The sequence below is a fragment of the Diabrotica undecimpunctata genome, chromosome 7, assembly GCF_040954645.1.
Source record: "Diabrotica undecimpunctata isolate CICGRU chromosome 7, icDiaUnde3, whole genome shotgun sequence".
Classification (NCBI taxonomy): Eukaryota; Metazoa; Arthropoda; class Insecta; order Coleoptera; family Chrysomelidae; genus Diabrotica; species Diabrotica undecimpunctata.
Window position 1 is genome coordinate 80,515,087 of NC_092809.1, and position 12,348 is coordinate 80,527,434.

Sequence of the window (12,348 nt, forward strand, 5' to 3'; positions counted from 1 at the left end):
AGGAATAATTGATTCAGGGAGGCCAAATGAGAGGAAGAAAAAGTCAGCAAAAAACCAAGAGTTCATAATATAACAGTAGATAACACCAATGGAATGGAGATGGTGCCAGAAAGAAGAAAAAGTAGTGGAAATAGCGAGTTCAAAAACCTACCAGAGCTACTAGAGCCGCGTAAAATAAACCAAGGAGAGGCCATGCAACGATTAGAGAAAGAAGAATTTCTAAATAAGCCGGGCAATGGTAATAAATGTTTAGTTTTAAGTAGTAATGAGAGTAAGATTAGGAATATAAATACTGTATTAATAATATGACTTGTGACGGGAATATGGGTATTGGGCATACTAACAATAGGGGCACAATCAAACACAATAAAAATAAGAAAGTTACAATATCTGGGACACGTAATGAGGGGACAGCCATATGAACTGCTAAGGCTGATAATACAGGGAAAGATAAGAGGAGGAAGGAGTATAGGAAGAAGAAGAGTGTCATGGTTGAAGAATTTAAGGGACTGGTTTAAATGCAGTTCTATAGAACACTTCAGAGCAGCAGTAGATAGAGTAAAGATAGTGATGATGATATCCAACCTCCGATCGGGAAACGGCACTTAAAGAAGAAGAACAATAGGGGCAATATTGTGGGAAGGGGATATTGGTAATGGGCATAAGAATAGTATTGAAGAGAGGGAAAAATTAAATATTAGTATTAAAAATAGACATGGTAATAAAACAAATAACGGATATAATGGTGATCAGGGAGCATGAAATAACACTAACAATAACACTAGTAATGGAGAAGAAAAAAACGGTAAAAAGGAAATACATGATAATGAGACAAATCATAGAGGAATAGCGACATGGAATGTTACATCTCTGACCGGCAAGGAAATAGAAGCTATAGAAGAAATGGAAAAAATGGTTCCGGAATACCATAGGGACACAGAGCAAAAGAAGAAGTCGGTATAATAGTGAATAAAAGAATAGAATTAGATAGAATCAAGGATAACAAACTACGAAGCAGTATCATCTAGAATAATTACAGACCAAATAGCATTAAATGACAATATAGGAATAATACAAATATAAGAGACAATGACAGAATTCTACAACGAAATCCAAAATGCATTAGACAAATAAAGCGACACAAGAGAAAAAATAATAATCTTAATATGATTGACGATTGGAATTCAGAAGTAGGTAAGGACGTTAATAGGGGATTAGGATATATTGGACAATATGAGGAAGAAACATTAAATAGAAATGGAAATAAAATGCTAGAATTCTGCCAAACGAATGACCTGATAATAGAAAACACATTCGGTGAACAAAACCATTGAAGACAAATATTCATTTGTGGCTGAAGAGAGAAATGCGAAAAGCTTAATCGACTATATAGTCTATACGAGAAATCTAGAACAAAACATTTAACGGAAAAAGAACCGGAACTGTCCACACAACACAGGATGGTTACTGCAAAACTGGAGAATGAAAAAATAGAGGTGGAAAGAAAAGAGTACAAGAAAATAAAGGTAAACAATCTCAAGATAGAAAGTGTGCGAGAACTTTAGAAGAAGGAAACTAACAAAATATTGAGATAAATATAGCACCAAAAGGAAACATGGACAATGGAAGAAAGATGGAATACTTACAGAGAAGTGTTAAAGAAAACAACAACTGAAATGTGTGGAATCGAAAAATGTCATAATCAGTTCAAGAGGACAACATGGTGGAATAAAGAAGTGAAGGCAGAAATAAAAAAGAAGAAAATGGCATCTAAAAATACATCGAAACGGGATTAGAAGAAGATAAAGAAAAATTTAGGCAGAGACGATTGATAAAAAAGACAGTCACACGAGCAAAAACAAAATCATGGAAAGAATTTGGAGGAGAACTATAAGAAGGATATGCAACAAATAATAGAAACTTTTGGGCGACAATACGACACAAGAAGGGATGAAAATGAAAGGAAATAAACGCAATAAGAGATACATTAGAGCAAACCAAATAAACCCAGAACAATTAGCTAGGGTTTGGGAAGAATATTATGAGAAAAAATTTGATATATTATATATTTAGGGATTTTACAGTATTCACTGCCTTCTCTCGCTCAACCGTTTTCATCTCTCTCTGTTGTTCCATTCTCCATCGTTTAGTCCTCTCTTACTCATGGCGTCGTCTACTTCGTTCCTCCAGGATTTTTGGGGTCGTCCTCTTTTCCTCCTTCCTATGGGGCTCCATTCGGTTATTCTCTTTATCCATCTGCTGTCGCTAGTTCTTCTTACATGTCCATACCACTTTAGTCTTTTTTGTTCTATATATGTTAGTATGTCTGTTTCTATTGATGTTCTTTGCTTTATTTCGTCATTACTTCTCCTATCCATTCTTGTTACTCTGCAGCATCTTCGCAGGCATTCCATCTCTGTTGCTACTATCTTACTGCTGTTTTTCTTGTTTATGATCCAATTTTCAGCCCCATATGTCATAATACTTCGCACTAATGTTTTATAAATCTGCGTTTTGTCTTCATATTTAGGTGTCTATCCCTCTATACTGAGTTAAGTTGTCGGATTGCTGTTCTTGTTTGTCCTAATCTTTGTGTAATTTCTTCCTCTGTTGTTGCCTTTTTCGTGATTATAAACCCCAGGTATTTGAATTTATCCTTTCCTTTGATTGTTACTTTGTCATCAATCTGTAGATCTTCTATGTCTTCTTCACTTGTAGATAGGTACTCTGTTTTCGCGAGGTTAATATCTAGGCCAGCCTTGGTATATTCTTCTTGTAGTTTCTTCATCATGTAGCTGAGGTCGTCTTGGTCTTGTGCAATCACTACTAGATCGTCTGCAAAACTTAACGTATATAGGTATTCGTTCCGTACCGGTACTCCCATACCTTTACATTTTCTTTTCCATGTAGTCAAGGCTTTCTCTAAGTATATTTTGAATAGGGTTGGAGATGTGGAACAATCCTGCAGAGCCCTTTTGTTGTGGTGAAGTCTCCTATGATTCTTGTTCCCATTGTAATGGACACTTTATTTTCTTTATACAGAGCTTTTGTAGCTTCTATGAATTCCGTCTGTATTTCTAATTTGTACATTGCCTCCCATAGTTCTGACCTTGGTACAGAGTCATACGCCTTTCTCAGGTCCACAAATGCCAAGTGTATATCTCTATTTTTTGCTTTTGGCTTTTCCAACAGTTGTTTCAGTGTGTATATGTGGTCTATGCATGATCTTCCTGCCGTGAAGCCTGCCTGATCCTCCCCGATTTTGCCTTTTATCGCTTGCTCTATCTTTTCTCGCAGTATCTTCCCATATAATCTTCCTATTGATGATATTACGCTTATTCCTCTGTAGTTTTCGCATCGTTTTCTATCTCCTTTCTTAAATATAGATGTCATATATGCCGCCGTCCATTCCTTTGGTAGCTGTTCTCCATTTATGGCTTTCTGAAATATCCACTGTATCATCCGGTGTAATTTTTTTGATCCGTATTTTATAAGCTCAGGTGAGATGCCTCCAGGTCCCGGTGCTTTCTTATTTTTGATTGCTTTTATGGCCGTTCTCATTTCCCTATCTGTTATTTCTATTTCTTGTTGTGGGAATCTGCTTCGTCTTCGCCTGTTTTCTTTTCCAATGAATTGTGGTCTTTGTTCTGTTAATAGTTCCTTGTAGTAGTCCTTCCATTCTTTGTCCTGTATATTTCCCAATTTAATTTTTTCTTTTGAGTTTTGTTTCAATCCTCTCAGTACTTCCCATGACTCCGAAGTTCTTGTACCTCCTATATATGTTTCAATATTTAAGCAGATTCTTTCCCATTCTTCATTCTTTTGCTGTGTTATTTGTTTTTTCACTTCTCTATCTTTTTCTCTATATTCTTTATAAACTTCATCGTTGTTTGTAGTCAGCCATTTTCTGTATAGTTGCTTTTTTTCTTGAATTATGCTTTTTGTTGGTTCATTTATTTCATAATAGTGCTGTTTATTTGTTATATGTTCTTTTTCCCCAAGGGCTTCGAATGCTGCTTGCTTTATACTCGCCTTTATATGCTCGTATATTTCTTTAAAAAAAATTTGATACCGAAGTAATAAAGGAAGACAATGTAATAAATGAAGGCAAAGAAAACATAGAGCTAGAGCAAATTAGTAGAAAAGAAGTAATAGAAGGCTTATAAAACATAAAAATAGGCAAGGCAGGTGGAGAGGATGAAATTGAACGAAAATGGTAAAATACACGGGAGAAGAAGGAATAAACTGGCTATGGAAACTATATAAAGAGACGCGGGAAAAAACAAACAATCCCTAAAGACTGACTGAACAACATCATCGTGCCAATATACAAAAAAGGAGAAACTGTAAACTGTGACCACATGGAGCAATATATCTGTCATCAGTATATATATATATACTGATGACAGATATATTGCTCCATGTGGTCACAGTTTACAGTTTCTCCTTTTTTGTATATTATATATATATATATATATATATATATATATATATATATATATATATATATATATATATATATATAATTATAATTATTGTTATATCATTATAATATTGGTCAATTCATTAATGTCAGTGTCACGTTTTACGTTTTGAATCTTGACAAAGGCAAGGGTTTTCTGCCGAAACGTTGATTTCTATGGAAAATAAAATCTAGTTCCACATTTATAGTAATATAATTTATTGAACCTAAACCCAAGAAAAACTAAGCATTTTTTTGCTTTCAGTAATGAATTTGGTGACCCTATCGCATTGCTTCCCTTAATTAATCTTTTGTCTATCACTTTTTCTTCTTTTCCCGTGTTCGTTATGGTTACTCCTAAGTATTCAAATTTTGACACTTTTTCAAAACTATAGACAGTCTCTGTTCCTTTTATTTTGATATATTTGTTATTATTTGTTATGTCTCCTCTCATTTCCATATATTGCGTTTTTGTTTGGTTTATTATCAATTCATATCTTTTCGCTTCTTCTTCAAATTTCTGGAAAATATTTTCTAAATGTTTTTTGTTTTTACTAGTTCTCTCACCACATCATCCGCGTACTGTAAAATCCGTAAAATAGTCCTGTTTGTGCCCATATTTGATCTTCTTACGATTGGTTCTAATACTAGGTTGAATAAATTCGTTGATAGCGGATCTTCTTGTTTTAAACCTCTATTCACTGTGAACCGTCTTGAAAAGCTTCATTTCATTGTTACCCTATTCATCGTGTTTCTAAGCGTCATTCTCACTAGCCTTATAAGCTTTTCTTGTATTTCTAATGTTCTCATATACATGTTGAGTCATATACTTGTTTAAAATCGGTAAATAGCATATGTAATCCTTGTTTTGTTCCTATTATTTTGTGTTAATTTTAACATACTTATTTGATCAGTAGTTGTTCTTCCTGATATAAAACCTCCCTGGTATTCTCCAAACACTTTTTTATCATATTTTATTAAATCTTTTCCTACTAATTTCTGCAAGTATTTTATAGACTACTTCTAATAGTGTTATACCTCCATAGTTTTCGCTCTCCTTTTTGTCTCCTTTTTTATAGATAGGAAAAATAAGAGCGGTATTCCATTATTTCGGCATTTCTTCGTTTTGCCGAATTATTAGTGTCAAGTGAAATATCCTTTCCTTCAATCTTCCTTAAAAATCTCAGCTGGGATACCACTTTCTCCTGCATCTTTGTTATTTTTTTGGTGTCTTATTATTTCGTTGACTTCATTCAGAGTTGGTTCCTCGCACGTTCCTTCTTCATCTTCCAATTGCCAATTTTCATATTTCTCAAGTTCCTCTTGTTGGTCTGTATTTAATATATCTTCGAAATATTCCGCCCATCTGTTTATTGTTCTGTTGTTTCATCTAGAAATAAGCCTTCTTTGTTTCTGCAATACTGTGGATTATTCTTTGTAGTTTCTCTGGATTTCTTAAATTCTTGGTAGAAATTATTTACCTCTTTCTTTGTGTAGGCTTCTTCTATGTTTTTCAATTGCTTTTCTAGCTGTTCTTTTTTCATTTTGCCACATAGTTTTCGATCGCATTTTGGGTATTTTCTTTATCTGTTTGTAGTTTTACCCTGTTTCTTCTTGCCAAAACATTCCTACATTCTCCATCGAACCAGTCTTGCCGTCGTTTTATATGCTCTCTTCCTATACACTTTTCCGCTGCTTCCGATATGGCTGTCTGTATGGACTGTCACTCTTCATCTATATCCTGTTTGACTGGATTCTCTAGTTTTTTATTTATTTCTTCCTCTAGTCTGTTTACAACCTGCTTTTCTCGAAGGCGCTCTAATTGGTAATTTATTCTTTTTCTAACAGGTTTTAGTATTATTGGTAGTTTTTGTTTTAGTTTTACTATTATTAGTGTATGGTGTTCCTTCGGCTAATTCTCAACGGTAAAATCGAAGGAAAGAAATGGATAGGACGGAAGAAACTCTCTTGGTTGAGGAATTTGCGGCAGTGGACAGGTTTGACAGCGGACCAATTGCTACACATAGCGCAAGACCGAGATCAGTATAACAATATTATAAGCATGGTAGTCGCCGACGTTCCGTAGGGATATGGCACTCTAAGAAGAAGTGTATGGTCACTGTTGGTATCTGCCCCTCTGTAACTCCTGCAATCGATTATTACCTTATCATGTTTGCTTCCAATTAGGACATAATCTATCTGATTTTTTATTTGGGCAAGTTATGTGGAGATGATGAAATTGAACGGAAATGGTAAAATACATGGAAGAAGAAGGAATAAACTGGTTATGGAAAATATATAAAGAGACGTGGGAAAAAACAAACAATTCCTAATTCCTAAATACCAACATCATCGTGCCAATATACAAAAAAGGAGGAAGTGTAAACTGCGAAAACATAGAGCAATATATCTGTCATCAGTATGCTTTAAAATATATACTAAAATAGAGAAGAGACTAAGACAAGAAGTAGAAATGGAACTGGGAGAAGAACAAGCGGCATTTAGACAAAAAAGGCAGACAAATGACATGTATATCATTAGGTACCTAATAGAAACAAGCATAGGCATGAGGAGAAAACTAGTATTAGCATTCATAGACCTAAGAGCAGCATATGGCACTATAGAAAGACAAAAATTAAGATAACATGTAAAACCTCAGAATGGAAATAGTTACAACTTAGGAATACCTGGGAAGTAGAATTACTAACGACGGAAAAATAGACTGGTAAATAGCAAATAGAGCAAAGAAATCAAACAAGTTATACTATGCGTTAGCCCCAATACTGGAATTACAATAATGGAAATTAAAATAGCTAGCTCCAATCCGACACCCTGATGGGGTAAAAGAAAGGGGAGAAAGAAAGAAATCTTTAAAAGGTTAGAAATACTGCTATGTCTTTTTAAAAGATTTTAAAATATCATGGATCGCGAAGATCGAAAGAAAACTGATAGAACAGCGGCTATTTCTAAAAATTTTCAATAATTATGTGTCTAATTGTTAGAAGCTATTTACATTGGGTTATTGTGTAACTGTTGATGAGATGCTTTAGAAGTCACTGTGGTTTTTGAATTTATACGCTCAGTAAATCTGCAAAATACGATACGATGCCGTGAGCTCCTAATTCTATAATGTATATATATATATATATATATATATATATATATATATATATATATATATATATATATATATATATATAAATATACTCAGTGACATTAGAAGTGTTACACATAGAAGGAATAATTTCTTGAACTTAATTTTTTGGCAACATGGTAGATTTACATCAAGAATGAAACGATAACGTTGTCAAGAATATTTAATAACAAGTAATCAAAAAAAAATTAATAATGTCTTTGGCGACCCCGTAGCTGAATACACTCCTGTATACGTCTAGGCATTGACAAAATGGGATGATCGACGTCTGCCTGTCGCTCCTCGTTCCAAGCAACTTAAACTTCATGTATTAACTGTGCCAGAGTCTGTGGAAGATGGTACAAAGTGGACAGTCTCCTTCATATCATATCCCATACATGTTCGATAGGATTCAAAATATCGATAGGATAGGCCACGGCAAAACATTAGCTCCAGCTTCTTGGAGAAAGTCCATAGTTTGACGAGCAATATGGGGACGCGCGTTGTCTTGCTGAAAAAGGACGTCTCGACGGCCGTCGAGATAAGGCAGTAAAGTGTTTTGTAAGATGTCATCAACACAACGCGCAGCTGTCATATTGCATCGAATAAACACAGGTAGTGATGGGCTACCATAGGCAATAGCCCCCCAAACCATTACTTCAACTGTTCTGTGTACATGCCTCTCAACAGCAAACCCGATATTCCGTCGCTCTCCACGGTGGCGTCTTACCATCCTACGACCATCATGCATTCCTAAACAGAATCGTGATTCATCGCTGAATGCTACATTTCGCCATTCTGTCACCCAATGCTGCCATTCTCTGCACCAATTCAAACGTTGATGACAGTGGTCCGCAGTGAAAGGAACCACTAGTCGTGGACGGAATTAAACCAGTCAAAAGGCTCGAATATGACGGTATAGTCTACGCATTTTAACAGGTCTACCTACTACTTCAAACCATTGGTCAGCAATTTGACGCGTAGTAGCAAAACGGTCTCCCAGGGCCAGTAATCTAAAGCGCCTATCTTGACGCTTTGTGGTACGCCTCTTTTAACCAGTTGATCTTCTTTGTGTTCCTCTACCTTCGTTTGTCCACACACGACAGACACGCATAACCGTCATTGCCGTACAATTAACGCGACGGTCAATTTCGCGATTAGACAAACACATATCTCTATACGCAATAATTCTTCCCTGTCAAAATCGCTAACATGGTGGTAATTTTACCGTCTTAGAACTCGAAGCATTTTTTTTACACTGAATACAATTAGACTGAGGAATAATAACTAAAAATTTCTATAAGAACCGGTTTTTACAAATCGGTCTCTTCAGAAAAAAATAAGATAAAACTTTTTTTTACAAAAAGTAGAAAAGATAAAACATTGGTATTGTTATCATAGCATGTTTTAAATATAGTCATTCTGTTGCCAAAAAATTAAGTTCAAGAGATTATTCCTTATGGGTGTAACACATCTAATGTCACTGAGTATATAAAAATAAATATATAAATACGGGAGGCAAATAAATATGTCTAGACATAGATAAACTGAGCAACATTTATTGTTACTTACTGGAAAAACATCCAAAATAAAATTAATATCTACCTGTACCCACACAAATTACACTTATACTGCCGTGTTAACTCAAAAGGGCGTAACTGCAACTTTTATTAAAAACGAGTTTCATATCCCACGCGTTATTTAGTACTCTTTTCTACAAATCTACCTGGGTTTCATAACCGTATCTGCAATAAAACCGGATATATACTGCTTAAATTAATAGCCGTATCTGAATTTTCTACTAAAATGTTAGCTTTAAAAGCCGCAACTGTAAATGTTAACACAAAAAGCCGTAACTAAAAAGTTTTCGGCAGATACGGCCTATTCTGTTCTTCATAATAAATATGGATAGTAATTTTGCAGAAACAACTAGTAAGTATATTTTCTACTAATTTATATAAAAGGCTAAACAAATACAAATTGTTACCTTGTACCTATGTGTCAAGGTAAATATTTTTGGTTCTGAAGTTATTGTAAATTGATTATCTTGAAAATAAGGTTATGTCACTTTGGTTTTCACACCAAATAGGTATTTATATTATGTATATTCTGTTAAAAACTATAAAAATAATTATTGCTTTGTCAAATTACTTGATGAAAACATTTGTTTCAGCAGAATTTAGAGGACGAGGTAAAATGTTGGTGGACCTGGCTTTAAATTCCACAGAAACAAATAAGGAGCTGTTGAATATAGCTCAGTCAGATATTGAATCTGACGTGTCTGATGACAGAGATAGAGACTATCTTCCTTCAACATCTACCTCAAGTGAAGAATTTTGGGACAGAGATAATAACATTAGCGACCAAAATATACATATTATTAGCAATATCCTATTACAACCTACTTCAACAACGAGCTCATCAGCTATTTCGGAATTAAATTTAAACAACTTATTGACAGATACGGAAGAACATCGTACTACCAATATTTATAACTATTTTAATAATTTAATTTACAGTATTATACAAAGCGCAATAGACAAATCAGAGAGCAAAAAATATACTAAAAAGGGACAGTTAAGAAAACGGAAAAAGATAGAAGAAAGTTTAAGTGAACGGCGTTCAATAAAAATGCAAAAGTTAGTCAATAAACACAAAATATCTGGAAGCTGTTTGGCTACTTGCAAGAAAAATTGCAGTAATAAAGTTTCAACTCTTCGACGGCAAGATATAAATAGGCAGTTTTGGAATCTTTCCTCCGAGGAACAGAAAGTGTTTTATTCAAGTTCCATTTTAAAGATTCCCAAAAAAAGATGCGCAACTAGAAATTCAGATAGTTCTCGGCGCTCTTTTACATTTATCTATCAGTTAAAAGATGAAGAAGGAATACCTCAAAATATTTGTAAAGTATTTTATCTGACAACTTTAGGACATCATGAAAAAAATGATAAGCCAGTTAGAACAGCCCAATTATCGCTTAAACCTAACAAAGATAAACGAGGAGGCAGCTTAAAAAAATTTAACAGAGATTTAATCATTAGTCATATACAGTCCTTCAACCCTACGACATCGCATTATAGACGAGCACATGCTCCGAACCGTTTATACTTGCCTAGCGACATAACTATAAAACTAATGTATGAATCATTTAAAGCAAAGTACAGTATTCAATGTTCGTATTATTTATATCGTCAAATCGTTAGTGAGCTTAATATTTCATTTGCAAAGCTTGGAAACGAAGAGTGTTTCACTTGTGAAAAATACGAAATTCATACAAAAGAAAGCTCACACGTGTTAGATGACGGTCTAGTTTGTCCTGAATGCGAAACATATAAAAATCATCGAGAAAAATTTATAAAGGCCCGAGAGATGTACAACGCTGATTCCAGATCGTCGGGCGATTCTAGAGTTTATACAGCTGATCTGCAGAAGGTATGAATTTTATTTTAAATAATATCTGTTATATTTGATCTTACACAATCTTTTTGTAGGTGATTATGCTCCCAAGATGCGATACTTTCAAAGAAATTATATTTACTCCCAGACTGATAGCCTTTAATGAGAGCTTTGTTCCAGTTGGTACTTCTAAAACTTCTACAGTTGCTGTTCTATGGCATGAAGCTATTTCTGGACGAAAAAAGGCGGATATTGTTAGCACATTTTATGCATTTTTAAACAAAATTAGGGATTCCGAAGAAGTTGTTATTTGGCTGGATAATTGTTCCGGTCAGAACAAAAATTGGTGCTTGTACACATTTTTTGTGTATGCTGTAAACTCATTAGAATTGAACATTAGGAAAATAACTCTAAGATATTTTGAGTCAGGTCATACATTTATGGCAGCTGACTCATTTCACCATAGAGTCGAGCAATCACTAAATCGACAAGGTAAAGTTTATGACTTCGTTGATTTTGTAAATGCGGTTAAAACGTCAACACGTAATGTCGAAGTTATCGACATGGCTTTTAATGATTTTTACAACTGGAAAGACGAATCATCTCAATATAAAATAACAAGGTTGGTCCCTCGTCCGTACCTTCAACAAATGGTGGAAGTTCAGTTCATGAGAGGTTTCCATACATTAGATTATAAAACTAGTTTTGAAGGAGAAGTCATAAGTGCCAATTTTTTAAAGGCTAATATCCAAAAAAATGGCATTGCAAAACCACTCTCTATCTCTCAACCAAGAGGTATTACAATGGAAAGAAAACAGAATATAATCACTAAAATTGGTCAAATAATGCCCCCAAATCGCATTACATTTTGGAAAAATATTTTTGTCAGCGAAAATGTGGACACAATAATTGATGATTAATATAATATAATAACTAGTTCGGAGTAGAAAATTAAGTATTAATTATTTATATTTGTTTGACTGAGTATGATATTTTATTTAGTCTGTATTCTTGCTTACTTTTTTAACTTTTCCTAATTATTAAGAATAACTTACGAAATTGTAACGTTCATTTGTTTAATGCAATAAATATTTTCAAAAAATCATGTAGTTACGTTCTTAATTATATAAGTACCTCATGTTAAGTGAAAAAGGCGTATCTGTCAAAAGTGTTGTTTTCCCAAGTTGATACTCTACCAAAATCTGTCACATGATAGTATAAACCTATTTGTTAACTTCTATATGGTACAAGTCACAAATTTTTAAAAAATCACGATTGCCTAATCAAAATCACTAAAACTGATTTTTCTCGCAAACTAGTTTAAAGCAGATACGCCCTTTTGAGTTAACACGGCAGT

The 12,348-nt window shown here is 34.1% G+C and overlaps 2 protein-coding genes across 2 annotated transcripts in view; both read left to right on the top strand.

Moving 5' to 3' along the window:
• Window positions 1–12,348, top strand: part of Vinc (vinculin) — a 453,217-nt gene that overhangs the window by 280,253 nt on the left and 160,616 nt on the right. The window lies entirely within an intron of this gene.
• Window positions 10,712–11,999, top strand: LOC140445527 (uncharacterized). Its single transcript, XM_072537617.1, has 2 exons — window positions 10,712–11,027; window positions 11,087–11,999. Exons 1-2 carry the CDS (start codon window positions 10,731–10,733, stop codon window positions 11,909–11,911), a joined length of 1,122 nt encoding a protein of 373 aa, XP_072393718.1. The 5' UTR covers window positions 10,712–10,730; the 3' UTR covers window positions 11,912–11,999.

What these genes read in the sequence shown, in the direction of transcription:
- LOC140445527 (XM_072537617.1), top strand. Translation starts at nt 10,731, where the DNA reads ATGTATGAATCATTTAAAGCAAAGTACAGTATTCAATGTTCGTATTAT. An exon ending in ATACAGCTGATCTGCAGAAG is followed by an intron (nt 11,028 to 11,086) that starts GTATGAATTTTA and finishes ATCTTTTTGTAG; the next exon opens with GTGATTATGCTCCCAAGATG.